The sequence below is a fragment of the Orycteropus afer genome, unplaced genomic scaffold (genome assembly GCF_000298275.1).
Source record: "Orycteropus afer afer isolate SDZICR_OR568_19922 unplaced genomic scaffold, OryAfe1.0 scaffold00569, whole genome shotgun sequence".
In the NCBI taxonomy this organism is placed as follows: Eukaryota; Metazoa; Chordata; class Mammalia; order Tubulidentata; family Orycteropodidae; genus Orycteropus; species Orycteropus afer.
The window spans coordinates 911,428-936,655 of record NW_006922156.1 but is presented as its reverse complement, the minus strand read 5'-3'; the positions used below and the strand labels follow the sequence as shown (position 1 = coordinate 936,655).

Here is a 25,228-nt window from a genome sequence, read left to right as displayed (position 1 = left end):
CTGGGGACCTTACATGTGTCAAAGGAGAACTGAGCTCTGTGGAGTTTTCAATGGGTCATTTTTTGGAGGTAGATCCTTCAGGCTTTTCATCTAAGGCACCTCTGGGTGGACTCTGGGTGGTCTTGAACCTCTAACCTTTCAGTTAGCAGCCGAGTATGTTAATCGTTTGTACTACCCCTGCCACCCACAGTAACAGTTGCTATGGAGTCGATTCTGGTTCGTGGTGATCCTGTGTGTGTTAGAGCACAGCTGTGCTCCACGAGGTTTCTAATAGCTGGTTTTTCAGAAGTAAATAGCCAGGTCTTTCTTGCCAGGATTCTGACTTGTTATTTCTCCTTAGAAGAAATTCCTCTAGTGAGGAATTGTATTTCAGAAGAGAAAATTACAGACATGGCTAAGACTTGACAGGCCACTTAAGGGAAAGTTTGTATCAGACACAACACAACCCTCAAACTTAGGAGAGCCTGACATTTTCATTTCATTAGCTTTAAGCAAAGATGTCACTTTGAGGACCAAGGTACACCTGACCCAAACCATGTTATTTTCAATTGCTTCACATGCATGCAAAAGCTGTGTGATGATGAGTAAGGAAGACCGAAGAAGAACTGAAATGTTTGAGTTACAGTGTTGGTGAAGAATACTGAATATGCCATGGACTGCCAGAAGATCTCTCACACAAAGTACAGCCAGAGTGCTCTTTAAAAGCAAGGATGCTGAGACTTCATCTTAATATACACTGGACATGTTAACTGGAGAGACCAATCCCTGGAGAAGGACACCATGCTTGGTAAAGTAGGTCAGTGAAAAGGAGGAAGCCCCTCGACAAGATGGACTGACACAGGCTGCAACAAAGGGCTGGAGCATGGCAATGACTGTGAGGATGGTACAGGGCTGGCACTCTTTCATTCTGCTGCACAGAGGGTTGCTATGAGTTGGAACCCACTCGACAGCACCTGACAACAATGATCAGCTTTCTGTGACCCATCGTGACTTCCTCCTTAAACAGAAGATTCTCTAAGGCTGGCCTTGGACCTGGAGGCCCAATCCTTGCATCCTCCCTGTGTATCTGTGGCACAGAAGCCATCTGGGGTGGCTGTGCAGGAGTCCCATAAGCAGAACAGACTAGCACACACAGACTAAATCGACTGCCACAGAGAAAGGGAAAAATGAGCGTGCTCATCTGCAAAGAGCCGCGTCTGGAGTTAGCAGCTGCCATGGAGTCGGCTCCGACGCACGTGCCCCTGTGTGTGTCAGAGCACAACTGTGCTCTACAGGGTTTCCAGTGGCTGTTATTTTGGAAGGAGATCACCAGGCCTTTCTTCTGAAGTGCTCCTTGCTGGACACCAACTTTAAACCTCTCAGTTAGCAGTTGAGCTCATTAACTAACCATTTACACCATCCAAGCTACCACAGTGGCTAAAAGAAAAACCCAGAAGACCTTGAAGAGGTTCACTGCCCCAGTGGCACACTGACTAGGACAGTGCTTTCCAGACTCTGATCTCACAGACCAGGAAAAGACATTTAAAAAAAAAAAAAAGTGGGGGGAGGTAGGGGTACAGAAGGACAGGAATAAAGCTGGCAACTTTTTTTATATGGCTAAGTAAGAGCATTTCCAAAAGCAAGGAATTCCTGATACCTAATAAGATAATCACTTATTTAAAGAAAAAGAGTTGGAAGGGTACAGGCTCAATAAAAACAGATTTTTGAACCAAGTAAATCAGCTTTAAGAAAACTCCCGCCCTTACTTCTCTCAGCTCTCTGTAAAGCAGCCCTGGTGATACCCCGTCTATCCACAGTCACTGCCAGACACATCCCAGGAAACAAGATGAGGTGAGGACCTCGCATCCACCATTGTTGCCTACGCTGAAGGACACACTAAGAAAACACGAATTAGAGCATAAAGTGTTTAAAGGGAAGGAAAGTATCACTATCAGTATTTTTCTGTGATGACCGTCTACCCAGAAACTCTCAAATAAGCAACTATAAAATTACTAGAATTACAGAGTCTGCTCAACTGGCCAGAATCAAAACAAATACACCACAACACAGCAGCAGAACCTGTATAAAAAAATAATCTCTTCAGTCTTCAACAGACATTGATGTCTCCCTAATTCCTTTTCAAGAAACTAAATGAAGGCTGTTAACCCTTAGAGCCCAAAGCAAATATATCTATTGTAAAACCCCTTTCCTGAGGAAAGAAACTGCTGAAAAATGTTTAAAATACGTTCCTACAAAGGAGCGCTGGTGGCACAGCAGTGAAGAGCTCTGCTGCTAACTGAAAGGTCAGCAGTTCAAATCCACCCAGCAGCTCTGTGGGGAGGAAGACCTGGTGATCTGCTCCCATAAAGATGACAGCCTAGAAAGCCCTGTGAGGCAGTTCTCCTTGGTCACATGGCATCACTACGAGTCAGAATCAACCTGATGGCAGCTAACAACAAGGACAACAAAGTCCCTATAAACCCTCCAAAGAAAAAAGCCAGCTTCCGTCTACTGACAGACAGCAGCCCCTGACCAGTTTGCCCGAAAATGGGCAACCAGGGCTCAATTATCCATCAGTACTGTGGGCGATGGGTTTGGGCAGGCAGTCCAGTGCACCACGAGTTGGTCTGACTACATACAGAGCACCTGCCCAGAGTGAGAAGCCTCCATTCAGGACCTAGCTCGCCATTAATCAGATGTGCTCCTGGGACAAGTCACATCATCTTTCTCAGCCCAGAATTACCCTGGAGCTCACGGGAACCAAACACATTATCTTGGAAGTCCTAACAGTGCAGCTTGGTGACTTATACCAAGCACAAGGATGCATATGTCTCCCACTTTGTCTGAAAAACTGAAGTGGATTTTGGATTCTACTGCTATTAAGGAAATAAATGTGTTCCCCCCAAAATATGTGTTAAAACCCTAGCCCCTATATTTGTGATATGACGTTGTTTGGAAATAGGGTATTTCTTTTGTTATGTTCACAGGATCATACCAGTACAGAGTAACCACTAAATCTCATCACTTCTGAGTTGCTAAGAGACCAGAACAGACACAGACACAAGGGAAGACAGACACCAGGCTGCAAGGATCACTCAAACTAGGAGAGAGACCCACAGAAGGAAGAGACACAGCCGAGACCCTGTCTCAGACTTCTCATTTCCCAAACTACATAAAGATAAATGTCTATTATTTAAAGCCACCCACTTACGGGATTTCTGTTACAGCAGCGCAAGGTAACACACAGATCCTTCTTTTAACATTTAAGAACTCTTACAACTACTGATGACAACTGTGTCTCCCTGAGATGGGAGCTAGGTTTGTGTTGCTTCTTATTGCCCCACCCCGCCGCCGGACAATCCTGTGAGGATTCCTAGCACGGCTGCAAAGGGGCTGTGGCTGCCCCCATCCTGCATCTGCTCGAAGTCACTTCTTTCTGATGCTCTTAGCCAACAGGCTGTCCTGGTGCCGAGTCACACTAAAGAAAGGAGAAGAGGCTGCCCTGTGAAACACAGGCACTGCCAGGCCGCTCACTGCACTGCTGGAACATCTGTGGGCAGGCCACCCAGGAGTCAGAGGCTTTTGCTGTTTTTATTTCAATTTTATCATGGTAAAACATCAGTTAACTGCTTGGCTCCTAACCAAAAGGTCAGCAGTTCGAACCCACCCAATAGCTTTATAGGAGAAAAGACCTGACAATCAGCTTCCATAAAGATGATAGCCAAGAAAACCTTATGTGGCAGTTGTACTCTGTCACACGGGATCATTATGAGCCTGAATCAACTCTATGGCACTTGAAAAAAGCAACAAAACATACAACACAATGTGTCCTTTTAACTATTATTAAGCGTACAATCCAGTAACATTAATTATAGTCACTATTGCCATTCTACCATCATCACGATGCGTTTCCAAAAGTCTGTCATTGTGTCCAATGGAACCTCAGTGTCCCTTAAGCAATGACTCTCCAGCCCCCTTTCTCAAGCCCCTGGCCACCACTAATAAACAGGTGTCTCCATAGAATGGCCTATTCTAGATTATTTCATATAAGTGGAGCCATACACTATTGGTCCTTTTGTGAAGGACTACTTTTGCTCAGTATGATGTTTAGAAGCTCTAGTGGCATAGCGCCTAATGCATTTGACTGCTAATCAAAAGGCTAGCAGTTCAAACCCACCAGCTTACTCCCCAGAAGGAAGGTTAGGCAATCTACTTCTGTAGAGATACTGCTTCAGAAACCCAAGGAAGGGTTGCTATGAATCTAATTGACTCAACACCAGTTAGTTTTTTTTGTCTGTTTGTTTTTTGGATGTTCTCAAGATCCATCCATGATTGCAACATGTATCAGAACGTCATTTCTCTTTATGGCTAAGTCCCATTGTATGGATGGACCACACTGTTTCTCCATTCTCCTGTTGCTGGAAGCTCGGGTGGTTTCCACCTTTTGGCTACTGTGAATCATACAGCAACGATACTGATGCACAAGCATCTGAGTCAGGATGAGGGCTTCTTACTGAGCTCTGCCTGACCCCTGGCCCTCAGCAGGCTGAAGGCACTGTAGTGCTATCCAAGGAGCAGTCACCGGGGTACCTTTTCCCTGTGCTCCAAGTCCCAGATGCCAGAATTGGCTTCTGTTCCTGCCTGTACCTCAGTTTCAGATCCAGGGGTACTAGGATACCCCTCAACTCTGCTTTTATTTGACAGAAGCAGCCTTCCTCCACACCTGCTTTTGTTTTGTCTGCTTTGTTCAATGGTATATCCCCAGCACACAGTAGGCCCTCAATGCATGCGTATTTAGTAAATGAATGCATTCTAGTTACATTCATAATCGTAAATGGGCAACAATGACATTTACATAGTGTCTTGCCAATTGCTGTGATGCTGGAAGGGATGCTACCAGTATTTCAAATACTAACAGAGTCACGAAGGTGGACAGGTTTCAGTAAAGCTTCCAAACCAAGAGACAGTCTAAGAAGAAAAGCCTGGTGACCTACTTCTAAAAATCAGCCAAAGGAAACCTCATGAATCACACATGATAGTTAAGGTTGGGTGTCAACCTGGCTGGGCCATGATTTTCAGTGGTTTCGCAGTTATGATGCAGTCATGCCCCATGATGAGATCTGATATGAGCACCTCCATGATGAGATCTGTTGTGAGCAGCCAATCAGCTGAAAGGGAGTCTCCTTGGGGGTGTGACCTGCTTCCTATACATATATATACAGACACACACACACACATATATGTATGTATACATATATGTACATATGTGTGTGTGTGTGTGTGTGTGTGTGTATGGAGGTTCTGGCAAAGATCTCTGGCTTTTTGCTCTATCTAGATCCTGCATCAGGCTCATCAACTGACCTCCAATTCTTGAACTTGACTCAACGGCCTGCCATATATATTATTTGCTGATCCTGGGATTATTGCCTTTGCAGCCTGTAAGCCAACAGCCTGCTGTTTCACCCGCTGATCCTGGATTAGTCAGGCTCCAAACCAGCAGCCTGATTGTATTGCCTGCTGATCCTGGATCCACCAGCCCCTGCAGCTGTGAGTCAGGAGAAGCCTCCGGCCTGACATCTGGCCACAGACTTGGGACTTGTCAGCCTCTACAATGGCATGAGCCATTTCCTTGAGATAAATGTCTATCCCTTTTTATATATAAGCTTCACAGGTTTTGCTTCTCTAGAGAACTCAGCCTAAGACCCTATACAGTGCTGGATGATGCAGACATACCAACCATCGTGAAGATGATGCAGGACTGGGCACCATTTTGTTCTGTTATAAATAAAGTTGCCCCAAGTCAAAGCCAACTCCATGGCAACCAGCAGCAGTAACATATTCCAAGCATACTGTATGCCTTCAATGCATGCTTACTTCATAGATGAACTCATCCCACCCAGGTGCATAATTGTAAATGGGCAACCTTATCATGAGACTTGTCAGTCTGAAACCAAAATCACCACCAGGAGGAACGAAATCACTTCTGTTGCCATTTGACCCTCACTGTGGCTGGAATCAGACTACACATCAGGTGGCAGGAGCTTCCAGGAAGCAGTCAGGAGGGTGACTGCCACGGGGACAGAAAGAAAATGCAGGGGACGGCTCAGAGCCCTCGCATATTTATTTCTGCTTGCTTGCTGTGCACCTCTCCCTTGTCAGCCTGGTACAACATGTTTATTTAAGAGATAATGTGGCCGTGGAGGAGTGCGCCTGGCAATAAACAGCTTTTGCAGGCAATTAAATGCAGAAGTGAAATTGAGCTGCTGGCCAGCGGAACCAGCCATCCATCCTGAGTTTCTTCCAGTGTCACAAATGTTGTCCCTGTTTCACAACAGGACAAGGTCTATGATTGGCCCATGCATCTTCATCACCTGGAGCAGAGCAAAGGCAGGGAGACCAGCTCTCGGTTACCACAGAGACACTCAGAATTTGGGGTGATGACCCAGTTGTTGTTATTTGCCATCGAGTAGGCCCCGACTCATAGCGACCCCTCCTTGGGTTTCCGAGGCAGTATCACTACGGAAGTAGGAATGCCAACCTTCCTTCCGAGGAGTGGCTGGTGGGTCACTGGTTAGCAGTCAAGTGCCTTAGCCACTATGCTACCTGGCAGCTCTCTAATCAATGGGTCTGCAGTTACTAAAAAAAAAATAAGTTGCCATCAAGTCAGCCTCGACTCTCAGCACCCCTCTGTGTGTGAGAGCAGAACTGGGTTCTACAGGATTTCCAATGGCTTGTTTTTCAGAAGTAGATCACCAGGTCTTTCTTCCAAGGCACCTCTGAGTGAATTGAAGCTGCCAACCTTTCGGTTAGCAGCCAAGGGTGTGAACCACCTGCGACACCCAGAGACTCCTTACACTTATTAAATCTGTTCCTGTCTGAGTTGATTCTGACTTATAGCAACTTGACAAAAAACAGAAGAATTGCCCCATAGGGTTTGCTGAGCTGTCTTCTTTATGGGAGTAGATGCCAGATCTTTTCTCCCATGGAGCTGCTAATGGGCTTAAACTGCTGACCTTTCAGTTAGCAGCCAAGCAGTTAACCACTGCACCACCAAAAACCAAAAAAACCTATTGCCATTGAGTTAATTCCAACTCACAGCAACTCCACAGGGCAGGGCAGAACTGCCCCATAGGGTTTCCAAAGCTGTCATCTTACAGAAGCAGCTCCCCAGGCCTCTCTTCTCTGCTACCACCGGGTATGTTCAAACCACTGACCTTTTCTGTCAGCAGCCAAGTGCTTAATCACTGTGCTGGTAGGGCTCCTTTTGCATTTAAGAGTAGGCACTCCACAACGGTTGCTGTGAGTTGGAATTGACTTCATAGGAACAGGTTTGTGTTTGGTTTAGGCACTCAGTCATTATCTGGGGCTCGCTTAATACAGGGAGAGGAGCCTTGTTGGAAGTCTCAACTTCACAATAAAAAGTCGGTGGTTTCTTTCTGCAAATAATCAAGCACCTTCCTCGCTGATCTCTATGAAGTCGAGCTCAAAAAAACAACGAAATTTATCTCCAGCACAGTCAGGCTTTTCTAGGACTCAGAAAGGCGCTCTTTGTTGGAACTCTTCACCCACTCCCCAGCATGCACAGTCACTCAGCCTGGAGCCCCATGAGGGAGGAGGATGACGTCAGATGAGGCCTTGGGCTGAAGAGTTAGCAGAGAGCCGGCTGAGCAGTGGCAAGTCAGGTAATGAATGGGGTCTAGTCTCTGAGTGAGGCTCTTCAGGGTGAGGCCTGGTGGAGCTAGAGCAGCAAGGTGCTCCCCAAGTACTGCTATGGGCCATCTTCCTAGAACAAGATAGCAAAGTAGGCCAGCAGCCCCTCCTCCCCCAGGAGGGGCCAGGCACCTTCCAAAGGGCATAGCCAGAGCACATTCCTGAGCCAGCCAGGCCAGAAGGAAACTCCCCACCACAGACTCCCAGTTCCTTAGAACCCTCTGACCTCTACTGTACTGATGATGTGCTTATAAAGGGAGCCATTCAGTTCCTAAGTCAGGCATTCTTTATCCCTGAAATGTAATATTGATACCAGCAACCACTTGCCATAGAGTGGTCTCTACTCATGGTGCCCCCATGCGTGTCACAGCAGAACTGCGCTCCAAAGAGTCTCCAATGCTGATTTTTCAGAAGTAGATCACCAGGCCTTTCTTCTGAGGCACCTCTAGGTAAACTAGAATCTCCACACTTAACAGGCGAGCATGTTCATCATTTGCACACCCAGGGGTTCCTGACATTTTATGAGATTTCTGACTCTGCTACAAAACTCATCTTGAGCTGATTGTCTCTCTTTCATAAAAACACTTTCGCTTTCTCTTTCTCTCATGCAACAGGTTCACAGTCTCTCCTTGTTTTGGTTACCTCTGTGCTGCTCAACAGAAAATACCATAAATGGGATGGCTTTAACAAATAGAGGAGTTTATTCTCTTATAGTTTGGAGGCTTTAAGTCTGAGTTCAAAGTGCCAGGCTCTAGGGGCTGGGTGAAAGCCCCTCAAACTTGGGCTTCAGCTCTCCTTCCTGCTCCCAGCTCAGTGGAGTTAGAGATGTTTCTTCACTCAGACAGCTGCTGACTGCTGAGACTGACAAGCCCAAGGCTGACAAGTAAAAAAGCACAGTCCCAATGTTACCAAACAACACAGCAAGCCACTAACTCAAGTCCACTGAAAGTCCCAAGACTGGCAGAGCATGGCAGGCTGCTGAACAACGACACGGCTACATGCAGGGTTCAAGCGTGCCATAAGCTAGAGACCATTCCCAAAGCTGCTTCTTATATATAGGAAGCAGATACAGCCCAAAAGCAGCTACTCAGCTGCTTGTGGTAGATCTCACCATGGAGATGACTGCCAGTCTTATCATGGGGAATAACTACCACCAGCTGTCCAGCCACTCAACCAGGCCCAGCCAAATTGACGTACAACCTTAACTACCACACTCCCCTTCCTACTTTCTCCTCAAAGCCAGGCAGCAGCCAGAAATCCAGGATGTATAGCTCCAACTGTATAGCCCATGGTTCTGGGCAATCTGTGGGAGAAGGTGCCTTTTTTAGACCCACAATAGCAGTCAACCTAAAAACTGCCCCAAACCATCAAACTCAAATGGCCCTTTCAAAAGCCCGAAGGGACCCAGCGTAAACACCTGTCAGCCATCGCACTTCTTTAGCACTCATGTTAGATCTAAATTGTAATACCAACAGACTTTAAGTGCCTTCCAAAAAAATATGTTGTTGTTAGGTGCCATCAAGTCATTTCTGACTCATAGTGACCCTGTGTACAACAGAACAAAACACTGCCTGGTCCTGCATCACCCTCAATATCTTTGCTATGCTTGAGCCCACTGTTCCAGCCACTGTTCCAGCCACTGTGTCAATCTATCTCATTGAGAGTCTTCTCCTTTTTCACTGACCCTCTACTTTACCAGGCATGGTATCTTCTTCAAGGACTGGTTCCTTCTGACAATGTGACCAAGTTACATGAGATAAAGTCTGGGTACTCCCACTTCTAAGGAGTCTAAACATAAAACATAGAGAAAACTTATGACAATGTGTGCTGTTGTTGGGGACCACAGAATCAATTCTGACTCAGTGACCCCAGATGACAAAGTAGAATTGCCTCATAGGGGTTTCTAGGCTGTAATCTTTACAGAGCAGATTGCCAAGTCTCTCTCTTGTAAAGCTGCTGGGTGGGTTTGAACTGCCAACCTTTCAGTTAGCAGCTAAGCATGTAACCATGGTGCCACCAGGGCTCCTTTTTTTTTTTTTTTTAATTACCTCGCAATTCTGACACCAGCTAGCTTTAAGTTTCTTCCAAAAAATAAAATATGATTCAAAACATAAAACATATGGAGAACAGGAAAATTTGCAACCCTGAGGATTAAAGCTGACATTTTAATAAGCCCAAGAGGTCAGATTCCTTGAGAGTAGCAAGAGAACCCAGAGTAGCGTGACTTGAATATTAACAACTGTCCCACACCTAAGCAAGGGAGAGGAAATGCAATACTACTCTATTGCTCAAAGGAAAATTTCAGCTCACATTTTCAAATGTGGGCATACGGAAGTCAAAGTCTTGCCCTAAACTACCAAATAAATGTGTCACATTTTGTTGGAATCAAATCTCACTCTGCTGAGGAGGAAATGTAATAACTGCCTCCATGAACAACTGCCTCCTCTGCCACGAGAACAGAAGAACTGCATGGTGTCTGGCTGCCATTACTAAATACTTTGATTAAAGTTTCTATAGAAGAATCCTGATCGAAAGGGGGAAAAAGTAGAACAGAATTTCAGATTCTCATAGAATTCAGACTTTCTGGAGCCATGGAGGCTGGATGAACCCTCGAAATGATTGCCCTGAGATAATCTTTAAACCTTAAACCAAAAATATCCCCTGAAGTCTTATTTAAACCAAACAATAGTTTAGCTTAATTAGTAATGAATGTCTATCTTAAACACTGGGCTCTTTTCAGATCTATTTGTATGGGATCAAATTGACAAGAACAAGACAGACAAGAATCTTCTGGGGAGGTAAGATGCTAGTAGGGGAGGAACAACTTGGAAATGGAGGGCGAGAATGGTGACACAACTCGAAGAATATTATCAATGTCACTGAACTGTAAATGCAGAAATTGTTGAACTGGTGCATGTTCTGATGTGTATATTCTGAACAACAAAAAAGGAAATCCATTTTTAAGTTGAGAAAACCTGAGCACAATCCATGCTTCCAAAATGGGGCTGGTTCTCACAGAATCAGAATAACTCAGGTTTGGAAGGGGGCTGGAGGTCCCGACTATAACCTTTCACCTGGTACAGCAAGCACCCCCACTTCGTGGTGGCCCAGCCTCTTTCAGTGCCTGGAGTCAGCAGGATGGAAAGGTTCAGACAGGAGACAGGATAGCCCTGCAAGAACACGCCTTCTCTCCTGGAGCAAAATCCTTTCTTTTACCCCAAATAGCAAACGTTCTTGACTGCACACTCTTTTCCAAACACATACTGAGCAGATAAAAGCCTGGCATCTGCAAAAGATAGAAACCTAGACTTCCATCAACTGAAGAATGGATAAACAAACTATGGTACATACACACAACGGAATACTATGCAACCCTAAATAATAACATAGACTCTACAAACTACCGCATTAATGTGGATGAACTTGGAGGACATTATGCAGACTGAAATAAATCAACCACAGAAGGACAAATATTGTATTAATCTGTTATTGTAAAGAGTCAAGGGAAGGTTTATATATGGAAGGAAATTTTCTTTGTTGGTTAACAAGCGTGGGAGGGGAGTGGAGAGAATACTGTTAGATAGGTAGAGACAAGTATTGATTTGGGTGAAGAGAAGGGCAATGTACCAAATGTGAGTGATCAACATGGTGGCATTGTAGAGGAAGGCACAGAGAGGTATATGGGAAGTACAGACAACAAAGATGGACCCTTTTGCACATATAGTACTGCGTTGTCAGTGAAGGCAAACATGTATATACGGGTGGACAGATGGGTAGACAGGCTGAACTATTAGGTATGGCTATGCAGGGGGAAGTATGCCCAAGATCATGTATAGGGTTGGCAGAAAATGTTTCTACAAGTGTATTTGTGTCTGTAAGACTTCCCAGGTATATAGTAGAGCTGACAAGAGACAAGGTTGTGGTCACTTCTTGGGCACAGTAAGCTACCCAGAGTGACCGAGTAGTTGAACCTGTGGGCTTGGGACCATAGTCTCAGGGGACATCAAGCACAACTGGTATAATACATTATACAGAACATTGTTCCACCTCCTACTATGGCAAGTAGCAACTGGGATCTTAAAAGCTTTCAATCAGCCATCTAGATGCAATGATGGGTCTCTCCTCATCCAGAGCAAAGAAAAATGAAGAAAACCAAAGATTCATGGAAACAATTAGTCCAAAGCAACTGGTACACCATGCAATCCTCAGCCTATACAATTATGAGACCAGAAGAACTAGATGGTGCCCCACTACCACTGTCAACCACTCAGAGGGGGGATATATATATGAGATCCTGGATAGAGAGGGAGAACAATGTGGAACAAAACTCAAAATCATTTGGAAAAAAAGAAAAAGGACCAGGTTTGCTGAACTGATGGAGCCTGATGGAACCATTCAGACTATGGCCCCTAGATGCCCTTCAGGTCTGGAAGTGAACTGACACCTTGGGCTTCCAGCCAAATAAAAGACAGACATATGAGGTGAACATTTATACTAGGTAGATACACTCCTTGGAGAGAACAATCATGGGAAAACAGAAGGGCTGTGTATGCACAGGAAGACAGCTCAGGGGGCAGGAGTGCACAGTGAAGAGGTAACTATGGGGAAGAAGTGGGAGGAGAACTGTTGCATTGTGGTAAATTGTAGTCAATGTCATGAGACAAAGTGTATGTGAACTGCTGTATGGAAAGTGAATTTGCTCTGTAAACTTTCATCCAAATCACAATTAAAAAACAAAAAAAACAAAAAACCTGGCCTTTGCTGTTAGCTCAGAAGGCACCCAGGTTGGCCCAACAGGAGAATGTGCCACCTCTTTGCCTTACTTTTGTCTGTGGAGTCACACAGACCACAACACTCCTTCCCAGGGCACAAAGGCATCACTGAGCTCACTGCACCCAGAAGGCTGCACCCAGCATTTCTAAGCTTCTCCCAGAAAGTGAGAGACAAGGTAGACGAGGTAGGCCTCAGATAGATGGTTGGGTGTCTGTGAGTATGGTGTTCCTATATCCAGTCCTTTCTCGGGTTACCTGCCACTGGTTTCCTGTCTCACCAGGCATGTAAGGTGCTCTCTGTGTGTGTTAAAAGTGTGTGTGTGAGGGTACCTGTGAGTGTCTGAGTGTGGTGTTTGCATATCCAGTCTACTCTCAAGTAATCTTACCTGCTACTGGTTTCCCGTCTGATCAGGCATGTAAGGTGCTCTCTCTGTGTGTTAAGAGTGTGTGTGTGAGGGTATCTGTGTGTCTGAAAGTGTGGTGTTTGCACATCCAGTCTACTCTCGGGTAATATCTTACCTGCCACTGGTTTCCTGTCTGACCAGGCACATAAGTTGCCGGCAGGTTCCGCAGGCTATTCTTCACAGGGGACCCCCCAAGGGGATTCCCCATGTCCCCGTGTGAGGAGTCAGTGGCCAGGGCCATGGAGTACTGTGGGTAGTTGTACAGGTTGTTGTAGTAAGGGAACAGAGACGGCTGGTAGAAGCTGCTGTAGTAGGTGGAGTCAGGAACCAGGTCGGGTGCGTTCTCCATGTGCCCTCTGCTGGTGGCAGCAGGGATATCCTGGATGGCCATCCGTCCCTCTGAAAAGAGGAAAAAAGAGAAAGACCACATGATGAGTGACGGCTCCTCAAGACTTTCCCTCTAAACCCTGACAGAGCAAGGTAGCTGAGTATGTAGGTAACAAAATCGTCTGCAGCTTCTCCTGCTGCCAAAATAAAGGAGGGTTTCTCAGGCTGGCTTGCCTCTCCCTAGGGGCACAGCTGAAGGGCTCTGGCTGACGATCTGTACTGGGAAACCAAACACATTTCGGAGGTGGTTTTAATTACATAAAGCCAGACAGTCTAAGCTCCACCCAGAAACTCCAATCTTAAATTGCAGATCAAGTCTAGCTAAGCTGGCTGTCGTAATGTTCTTACAACAAAATTACAGGCATATCTCATTTTACTGCACTTTGCTTTACCGCACTTTGCAGATACTGCTTTAAAAAAAAAAAAAAATGAAGGTTTGTGTCAACCCTGTAGAAGCTCTAGTGGCGCAGTGGTTAAGACATTCAGCTGCTACCCAAAAGGTCTGTGGTTCAAACCCACGAGCTGCTCCACAGGAGGAAGATAAGGTAGTCTGCTTCAGTAAAGACTAACAGCCTAGGAAACCCTATGAGGCAGTTCTACTCTGTCCCACTGGATTGCTATGATTAGGAATCAAATCAATGGCAGTGGATTTGTTTTGTTTTTTGGTAACCCTTTACTGAGCAAGTCTATAGGTGTCCTTCTTCCAACAGCATGTGCTCACTTTGTGTTACATTTTGGTCATTCTCACAGTATTTCAAACTTTCTCATCACGCTATTGCACACTTCATAGACTACCACCAAACCAAACACACTGCCATTGAGTCAGATCTGACCCATAGCGGCCACTCTTTGGGTTTCTGAGGCAGTATCACGACGGAAGTAGATTGCCTGACCTTCCTTCCGAGGAGTGGCTGGTGGGTTTGAACCACCAGCCTCCTGGTTAGCAGTTAAATGCCTTAGGCACTATGCTACCAGAGCTCCTTCATAGACTACGTTGTTGTTGTTGTTGTTATGTGCCGTCGAGTCGGACCCGACTCATAGCGACCCCTCCTTGGGTTTCCGAGGCAGTATCACTACGGAAGTAGGATTGCCCAACCTTCCTTCCGAGGAGTGGCTAGTGGGTTTGAACAGCCAGCCTTCTGGTTAGCAGTCAAGTGCCTTAGCCACTATGCTACCAGAGCTCCCTCATAGACTACAGTAGAGTATAAATGTAACTTTAATATGCACTGGGAAACCAAAACATTCATATAACTCACTTTACTGGGATCTTCACTTTATTGCAGTGGTCTGGAACCCACAATCTCTCTGAGGAATGGCTGTCATTGCATTTCCCTTTAAATAAAGTAAATAAATATTCATACTGGGGCTCTCTACCTCCAGTGGTGAGAAAGATAGGTCAGAAAGTCAAAGCCAGATGCTAGGGGTTTAAGCAAACATTGTTTCTCCTTTACTTCCTTCTATGCTGATACAGAAGCCTGCAGAAATCTGGATAACAGTATGGACCAAGGGCAGGCAAGCTTCTTCTGTAAAAGTCCAGACAGTAAGGATTTGAGAGCCTGTGGGAGATATGGCCACAGTCTCGGCATGACTGTGTTCCAGTAAAACTTTATATATATGCTGGCACTGGCCTGATGTAGTGGTCTGGCTATTTGTTGCCAGCCCCTGGTCTAGACTTTAAACTGTGTCAATCCTAAGCCATCCATCCATCCATCCAATGGACATTTCTTAAACAAGGGTCCAAGTGCTGCTGTGAGTGTCTGAAATGGCTGTATGGTGTGAGACTGGCCCTGCCCTCTGGGGGTTTACAGTCTATGACACTAGTAACCAGTTCCCACGGAGTCAACTTTCACTCAAGGTGACCGAGTGTGTCAGGGTAAACCTGCTCCATTGGCTTTGCAGTGGCCCATTTTTCAGGAGAATGCCAGGTATTTCTTCTAAGTGCTTCTGGGTGGACTTGAACACTGACTTTTTGGTTAGCAGTGGAGTGAGGTAACCACCCAGGAATTCCACCATCCACCTTGGGCTCCTGTAACTGATCACCGAACCACTAGATGAGAAACTCCAATTTCCTCACTCCACACGCTCAGTTATTGATGTCTGAACATCCCTTCTGTTGCTGTTATTGTTGTTATGTGCCCTCGAGTCAGACCTGTCTCACAGCGACCCCTCCTTGGGTTTCTGAGGCGGTATCACTACGAAAGTAGATTGCCCCATCTTCTTTCCAAGGAGTGGCTGGTAGGTTTGAACCACCAGCCTTCTGGTTAGCAGTCAAGTGCCTTAGGCATTACGCTACCAGAGCTCTTGAACGTCTCTTCTGGTCCTCTCTTATTTTAAACACCAAATTGGTGGCATGATTGGCTATTTTCAGTATCAAATTCTTTTGTTTTGTATTGAATCTTTATTATTTATCTGATTATAAAAGCAACAATATAACAGAGAAGTTATACAGTCACTTAAGTGAGAAGAGGAATTTTTGGTAAGCTGTTAAAATCTCATGGGCACTTATGAAGGCATTTTAGATGCTGTCCTTATCCTGCTGGAAAAAAAGAGACACCATCTAGGACCTGCCCTTCAAAAGCAAATGTGCAAAGTGAAGGAAACCAAATATAGAAACAGGCAAAGAAGTAAAGAGAAGCCCAAAGACAGCAGCATTCTAGGACCAGGGCATAGTTCAATGGAGTCCTAAGGAGCCCTGGTGGTGCAGTGGTGAAGCATTCAACTGCTAACTGAAAGGATGGCAGTTTGAATCAGTAGAAAAAAGACCCAGCCATCTGCTTCCTTACAAAGATGACATTAGGAAACCCTGTGAGTCAGTTCTGCTCTGTCACACAAGATTGCTGTGAGTCTGAATTGACTCAATGGCACCCAACAGCAACAAAATCTTAGGAGCTTTTTGTCATACCTCAGTTTATCAGGCATCTAAACGAAGGCAGAAATACCCGTCAAAATGACGAGAGACAGGCTTCTATAACCAGCATTGTTAACCAAACCCATTGCCAGCATGTAGATTCTGACTCCTAGAAACTCAATAGAGCAGAGGAGAACTGCCCCATAGGGTTTCCAAGGCTGTCATCCTTAACGGAAGCAGACTATCTCATCTTTCTCCCATGAAGCTGCTGATGGATTTGAATCACTGACCTTTCAGTTAGCAGCTGAGTGCAAAACAGGGTTCCTTATGAATTGGATAGTAAACCTCAAACAAGATGCTATGCCAGGTCAATGAGATGATTTGTTTTGCTATAGCTGACCACGATTAGCTAACAACACCATCACTCTCCTATTTCCCTGTATCTTATTTCCTCTTCCAAATTGTAATGAGCTTTAAGAATACACTGAGATGTCTGTTGCTGGAAAAGTACTGTTTCACTCCAACACTGAAATAATAAAACCCTATGAGTTTTATAAGATTCACAAAAACGCAACGCAACAACTGCCCTGGGAGTTGGATCCGACTCATAAAGACCCCTTTTTGGGTTTCTGAGGCAGCATCACTTTGGAAGTAGATTGCCCAACCTTCCTTCCAAGGAGTGGCTGGTGGGTTTGAACCTCCAGTCTTCTGGTTAACAGTCACTATACTGCCTAAATATTTTTACACTCTTAAAATGTTAAAGCACTCTTCAAAGTGACATTTTAAGGAGAGTGATGTTCAAAACCACTATATTTAAAGTTCCAATTTAAAATGTTTTGTCAATTTTAAAAAACAGTTATATCATTCCCAGCCCTTCTGGGCATGCTTCAGGGTGCATGGAAGTGTCCCAATTTGAAACAGACATCCATCAGACTGTTGGTGTGTGCCATGGAGTTGGTTCTGATTTATGGTGACCTTATTATAGGACAGAGCAAACCTGCCCCATGAGGTTTCCTAGGCCGTAATCTTTATGGAAGCACATCACCAGGTCTTTTCTCCTACAGTGGATGGTGGGTTTGAACCACCGACCTTTGTTTAGGTCAGCAGCTATGTGTGTTTGATCCAGTGGTCGGCAAGATGCAGTCCCTCCCCAGCGGCATCAGTATCACTTGGGAACCCGTTAGCAACGCACATGCTCAGGCCACACTCCAGACCTGCAGAATCAGAAAGTCTGTGGGTGGGGCCCAGCGGTCTGGGTTTTCACATGTCCTCCAGGTGATTCTGATGCACTACCAGGAAATCAAGTGACAGAATGCATTGGGCAAATCTGCTACAAAAGACCTCTTTCAAATGTTAAAAAGCAAAGATGTCACTTTGAGGACTAAGGTGCACCTGATCCAAACCATGGTATTCTCAATCACCTCATGTGTATGGGAAAGCTGGACAATGAATAAGGAAGACTGCTTTGGTCTGCTAGTGCTGCTCTAATAGAAAATACCACAAAAGTATGGTTTGAACAAACAGGGATTTATTCTTAAAGTTTAGTAGGCTAGAAGTCCCAGATCAAAGTGCCAGCTCTAGGGGCTAGATGAAGGCCAGTTGACCTTGGGCTTCAGCTCTGCCTCTTGCTCTTGGCCCACTGAAGCTAGAGGCTTCTCTTAACTCTGACAGCTGCTGGCTGCTGAGGCTGACAAACCCAAGGTTGACAAGTAAAATGGCACAGTCCCAAGGTTATCATGCAACATGGCAGGCCACTAGTTCAAGTCCAGAAACAGTCCCAAGATTGGCGGACAACAGGGCATGCTACTGAGATGGAAGACTCAGCCAAACCCAGGATCCAGATGTGCCAAAAAGCTCAAGGCCTTTCTCAAAGCATGTTCTTATGTACTGGAAGCAGAGCACATCCGTTAAGGTAGCTACTCAGCTATTCACAGTAGATTCCATTATGAAGGTGATTACCAGTCTCATCATGGGGAATCACTACATCCAGCTGCCCAGCCACTCAAAACCAGGCCCAGCCAAGGTGACACATAACCTTAACTACCACAAAGTGCCTCTGATGATGGGGCCTATCTCCAGGCGTTCTTCACTTATCCTGATCATGAAGAAGAACAGATGCACTTTAACTGTGGTACTGGCAAAGAACATAGAATATGCTACTGACTGCCAGAGGAATGAACAAATGTGTCTCGGAAGAAGTACAGCCAGAATGTTGTCAGGAGGGACCAGTCCCTGGAGAAGGACATTATGTTTGGTGAAGCAGAGGGCCAGTGAAAAAGAGGATGATCAGCAATGAGATAGACTGACACAGTGGCTGCAACAGTGGACTCAAGCATATAGCAACGATTGTGAGGATGGGGCACGACCAGGCAATGTTTCGTTTCGTTGCACACAGGATCGCTATGAGTTGGGACTGACTTGACAGCACTGAACAAGAAAAACACAAAGACTGAGAACGACGAGTCTACTCTGAAGAGTCAAAGCTACCGCACCATACATTCTCCCTAACAATACGTGACGCTGGGAGGCCCTGTATCACTTAGTCTTGCCTGATATCAACTAAGTACACAGAGGAATTACACTGTGGGAGCAAGCTGGGTTTCTAGTCAAATCACTGCAGAGCGGTGTAGGCCATGCTTACGCTGCTGCCGAATGCCTCTGATTATGGGGCCTATCTCTGGACGTTCTTCACTTCTCCTAACCACAAAAGATGAAGCCAATCTCTCCAAGCGCTCACTCCATCTGACAAATATTTATTAAGCCCCTACTATTTGCCAGGTGGAATCCCTGCCAACAGTTGCCTGGCTGTTCACCAAATGTTGGTGGTTTGAGTCTATCCAGAGGCTCCTCAAAAGGAAAGCTTGGCAATCTTTTTCCGAAAACAATCAGCCACTGAAAACCCCATATGGAGCACAGCTCCACTCTGGAACGCACGGGGTTACCACGAGTCAGAACTGACTCAATGGCAACTGCTTTGGTTTGGGGTTGCTCTTTGCTAGGCACTCTCAAGTGCAACACTGTCAAGCCCAGCTTCAGCAATCCTCGTAAGACTTCTGGACGACCCAGGGCAACACATGTCACAAGGACCATTTATCCCCCACCTTACATTGTATTTTTCTATTCATATTGGATCCATTCATTAGTAGTCACAGTGGAGTCCAAAGCACTACTTCAGTGTCCTCAAATACACAAAGAAAAATCTTTAAAAGAAAAAAAAAAGTGCTATTTCTTAAGAATTTGGGATTTGGGAAAATTGGGCGTGACCTGAGAAATCTACAACATAATTATCTAATTGCCACAGAAACAGTATAGGTAGGCGTCCCCTGACTCTAGTCCACACAGAGGCATCAGCAAGGTCTCAGGGGAGAGACCAGCCAAGATGGAGGCAATTTCAGAGATGGCAAGAAGGCACTCAAAGAGGAGAATAGTATCGACCGAGTCACGAGGAAGGGAAAGCACAGGACACATTCCAGGGACCATGTAGTGTTCACAGGGGGTGGGGAGGGATGAGGCTGCAGTTCACGTAAAGGGACGATGGAGGAAGAGGCTACAAAGTTCCATAAACCTGAGCTAAAAACAAACTCACTGCTGTTGAGTTGATTCCGACTCATGACGACCCCACAAGTGTTAGTGTAGAACATGGTTTTAAATGGCTCTTTTGCAGAAGCAGCTTGACAGGCTTTTCTTCTGAGAAACCTACGGGTGGACTCAAACCCCTAACCTTCCAGTTAGCAGCTGAGCGTGTAAACCATGTGCACCATCCAGGGACTAAATGTGACAGTCTTTATCAGGCCCCTTGTTCAGACTGCAAGCTTCTCCTGCCTGTTCCATGTTTAAGATACACAAGGACTTGTAAACTGCATGGTCACGATGAGTAAGGAGAAAGACCACAGAAGTCGCCATGACTTGGAATTGACTCAAAGAAAATGTGATTTTCTTTCTTTTTTTTTTTTTTAAACTCACTGTTATAGTCCTAATTTGGATTATAAGATAGACAGATTCAAAGGACTAGGTTCCACTTGAGGAAAGGCAGTAGGAGCCAGAAAAGTATCCCGCTGCTGCCGAGTCTATTCCTACTCATAGTGGCCCTGCAGGACAGAAAAGAACTGCCTCATAGGGTTTCCAAGGCTGGAATCTTTATGGAAACAGACTGCCACATCTCCCTGCTGTGAAGCAGCTGCTAGGTTCAAAGTGTTGACCTTTTGGTTAGCAGCTGATTGCTTAACCACTACACCACTAGGGCTCCACTGGAAAAATACAGATCTGAAAAGACTGCCCAAAGCATTTGACCCAGGGACCACAGCAGACATGCTGTAGAGATGTTGCCTGTAGACCAGGGCATCACATATTCCAGTGCTCATGTTCAAGGTTCTGACATTCACCTTCTGCCTGTCCAGATCTTTGGTGGGGCTTCACAATTCCTCTGATATTTTTTTCTTTTTACTAATGTTGTTGTTCTTAGGTACTGTGCGATCGATTACGACTCACAGCAACTCCAGGTATAACAGAATGAAACACTGCCTGGTCCTGTGCCATCCTCACAATCCTTGCTATGTTTGAGCTCATTGTTGTAACAACTGTGTCAACCCATCTCAGTGAGGGTCTGACTCTTTCTCGCTGACCTTCTACTTTACCACGCATGATATCCTTCTCCAGGGACGGACTGGTCTCTCCTGATAATGTGTCCAAAGTACGTGAGACGAGGTCTCGCCATCCTCGCTTCCAACATATGCAGCGTGAAATTATGATTCACTCTTCATGAAAGATCAATACCCCCAACATGATAAACACCCTTATTGATTTTGCAGTGCTGTATGCTGGTCTTGGGGCCCATGGCACATTCATAGTAGTTAACCAGTAATTCATTTTAGGGTCTGAGAAGGCCTTCCCCCTCCTTCTGCTCTAGTGTCAAGATTCCCAGAGTCATTGGACCTTAAGTCCTTCACCTGCAAATCCAGAGATGTGTTTCCCCTCCAATGACAAAACCATACCCCACAGTCTTATAGGACATAAGAAAGGACAGAAATAAAATCCAAATTTATAAGTGATAAATCACAGGGCTATTTATGATCCAATGGTCTCCTATCAATGATGAATTTGCATATCTGTTGTTAGTTTCAGACTCATCATGAGCTCACGTACACACAACAGAATGAAACACTGCCAGGTCCTACACCATCTTTGTGGTCGTCTGTATGCTTTAGTGCGCTGTTGGCAGCTGTATTTGATGGACACCAGATTTCGTCCTCTTTGGAATTCACTACTTTGCACAGTGTGCCCGTCCTACTTTGTTTCTGAATCTTAAAGGCTACCAATCAGGCAAAATGGTCCACTAGTTAAGTCTGAGACCTCAAAGTTACTTGTTACCAAGTAATGTGTTAAGTGCCAGGAAGGTACAAAAGACTTGCAAGTCATTTTCCCCATTTTTTTTTTTTTTCTAACAGAAATTAATGTCTTTAGAAAAGACTTTTTGGTCGAGTGATGACCTTTCATCTATTCAGGAGGATGCCACCCATAGAACAAGAAAGTCGACTCACCTCCTGGCTTGCTGCAGGGGGAAAAACAAACAGTAGAGGAAAAAAAACAAAGCAGACCCGATTCTAACTCATAGCAGCTCTACAGGACAGACCACTGCTCCATAGCGTTTCTAAGACTGTCATCTTTATAAAAGCAGATTGCCAGGTCACTCTCCTATGGAGCAGCTGGTGGGTTTGAACAATCAACCTTTAACTCCAGTGTTTAACCACTGCACCACCAGGGTGCCTTAAGGAAAGACATTTTTCCTTTGTTACCTGCAGGACAACTCTGTGTCTAGTTTGTTCAAGCCATTCCATTTGTGATATACTCCTGCCGGAGTGGCACTAAATAACCAAAACACTAGACCAGTCAGCTCCTAACATCTCCTAGATGTAGCAAAAACCTGAGGAAGTCCTGCTGGCTCAAGGGTTAAGTGCTGGCCATTAATCAAAAGGCTGGCAGTTCAAATCTACAGTGGCTCTGAGGGAGAAAGACCTGGTGATCTGCTCCATGAAAGTTACAGTCTAGAAAACCCTATGGGAGAGTTCTATGAGTCAGAGTTGACTTGATGGCACCCAACAGCACCAACAGGAAGTACTCCAGTGCTCTTCCCCTACAACTGCGGCAGAGAAGCTAGAGGGACACATGGGAAGAAGCTAGAGGGACACACATGGGCAATGCCAACACACATGAGGGACACGCCTTCTTCAGTGAGCTGCTACTCACACAATCCCAGGCTGCCCAAGGGGATTGCTGGCTCTGAGACTAGCCAGGGCTGAGAACTGACAGCGAGGCTGCTGGAAACCTACATCCACACCATGAACTGACAGCCATGATGATGAACAAGGCAAACATCACTACCTGTCACCTTCTGCTGCTGGAGAGAACAACTCACATCTAATTCCAGAGCCACTTCTGAGACCCTACTGTGTGCAACACAAGCTGTGTGGCACCTCGGGGAACAAAGGAAACCATGGAGTCCTTCCTTCATCCTCCAGGGGGAGGTTTCAAAACCAACACAGAGATGGATAGACCCACCCAGGCAAGGCCTGTAGAGGGTGCAAATGGTTTGTACTCACTGGTAACTAAAAGGTTTACTGATGGTTTGCACCCACCCAGTGGCACCACAAAAGGAAAAGACTTAGCAATGTGTTTCAGTAAGGATTGATTACAGCCAAGAACAGATAACAGCCAAGAACAGATTACAGCCTTTGGAACAGTTCTACTCTGTTAACTTATCCAACCAACCAACCAACCACCTCACTGGGTTTCCAAGGTGGTATCATTATGGACGTAGACTGCCCAACCTTCCTTCCAAGGAGCGGCTGGTAGGTTTGAACTGCCAGCCTTCTGGTTAGCAGTCAAATGCCTTAGATACTACGCCACTAGAGCTCCTACTTATAGGTTTCCAAAGTCACAAACTAACAACAAAACAAAATTAACAACAAACCCACCTAAGCTATAGGAAACATACAAACATGTATAGGCAGGGAGAGATGCATTCTACATTCAAAGTACAAGTTTTGCCAAAGGTGGCTCAGTACATCACTCTTGTACTCGAGGGACAGAAGGTGTCAGAATCTAAGAAACTCTTCTAATTCTCAGTGCTGTCACTAGGGTTGCAGTATCTCATGGTGTCAAGTCATCCCCATGGACCTCATCCTATACTAGACCACACAGAATCCTTAGGAATGTTTATTATCCATTTTAACCATAGAATAGTATGTGACATAGTTGTCAATTGCTTTTATGTATTACTTCATAGATGATATGAAGACTAAGAATATTTTTTTTGTTAAATCCTTCTACACTGAATGACATTATTAGGAACTAAGCAGAAGCCTTTCCTGATTTTTCTCCTCCTTTTCCTTTAATTACCACCTCAATTCTCAAAAGTTACTAATACAGGTTCACAAATACTGCTGTTGTTAGGTGCCATCGAGTCAGTTCTAACAGAGATCCTACGTACAACAAAACAAAACACTGCCCCGTCCTGTGCCATCCTCACAATCATGGCCAGGCTTGAGCCCACTGTTGTGCAGTCACTGTATCAATCCATCTCACTGAGGGCCTTTCCCTTTTTCACTGACTGACCGTCTACTTTACCACACATGCTATCCTTCTCCAGGGACTGGTCCCTTCTGATAATATGATCAAAGTACAAGAGACAAAGTCTGGCCAGTCTTGCTTCTAAGGAGCATTCCAGTTACGCTTCCTCCATGACCGATTTGTTTGTACATCTGGCAGTCCATTCAATATTCTTCACCAACACAATTCAAGTGCATCAATTCTTCTTTGGTCTTCCTTATTCATTGTCCAGCTTTCCCATGCAGATGAGGTAACTGATAATACCATGGTTTGGATCAGATGCACCTTAGTCTTCAAAGTGACATCTTTGCTTTTAAACATTTTATAAAGAGGTCTTTTACAGCAGATTTGCCCAATGCAATACAGTTTGATTTCCTGACAGCTACTTCATAGGTGACAATTGTGGATCCAAGTAAAATTAAATCCTTGACAACGTCATTATTTTCTCCCTTTATCATGTTGTTGCTTACTGGTCCACTTCTGAGGACTTTTGTTTTCTTTATGTTGAGGTGTAATCCATACTAAAGGGCTATAGTCTTTGATCTTCATCAGTAAGTGCTTCAAGTCTTCTTCACTTTCAGCAAGCAAGGTTGTGGCATCTGCATATGGTAGGCTGTTAATGAGTCGTCCTCCTATCCTGATGCTGCATTCTTCTTCGTATAGTCCAGATTCTCAGATTATTTGCTCAGCATGCAGACTGAGTAAGTATGGTAAAAGGATACAACCCTGACACATACCCTTCCCGATTATAAACCATGCAGTATCCCCTTGTTCTGTTCAAATGACTGCCTCTTAGTCTATGTACACGTTCCTCAATTAATTGTTCTAGAATTCCTATTCTTCAAAATGTTATAATCTGTTACCCACACAGCTGAATGTCTTTGCACAGTCAATAAAACAGAGGTAAACAAATAACTTACCATAAAATTATAGCCCAAGCACCAGAAAATTTGACATAATTAAAAACCAAACTCACTGCCACTGACCCTCCTTGGGTTTCCAAGGCAGTATCTCTACAGAAGTAGATTGTCCAGTCTTCCTTCTGAGGAGTGGCTGGTGGGTTTGAACTGCCAGCCTTCTGGTTAACAATCAAATGCCTTAGGCACTATGCCACTAGAGCTCCCTTGACATAATTATTGATTATACAAACACTGGAGTGATACAGATACTGCTTGTATCGTGTGCAGATGACACCATGTCATTTGAAGCATCACTGTGGTTGGGTAATAATGATAACTCTGACCAGAGTGCATTAGAAGGTTCAAAGGTAAATTACCATAGAGTTTTAGCCTTGGAGACATACTGATTCATGTAAGCTGGGGTTATGAAAATGTTATTATTATTATAACTCACCACAGGGATATCGGCTTACAGGTGAGGAGAGACAATGCAGGGATGCCAGAGTAGCAGGCTGGAAGAGCAGGGAAGGGGATAAAAGCCTTGAACCCGGACAGAAGAGCAATCAGCCGAAGGGATTAGGTGAGGAGGGGAAACTCAGGCCCGCCCAGAGTAGCAGGCCGGAA

The 25,228-nt window shown here is 45.1% G+C and overlaps 1 protein-coding gene across 1 annotated transcript in view; it reads right to left on the bottom strand.

The window, feature by feature from the left end:
* Positions 1 to 25,228, bottom strand: part of DMRT1 (doublesex and mab-3 related transcription factor 1) — a 139,399-nt gene that overhangs the window by 60,511 nt on the left and 53,660 nt on the right. The window contains exon 3 of the mRNA XM_007955983.1: positions 12,981 to 13,264. Within this exon, the coding sequence (XP_007954174.1) occupies positions 12,981 to 13,264 (284 nt within the window). The remainder of the gene's footprint in view (positions 1 to 12,980; positions 13,265 to 25,228) is intronic.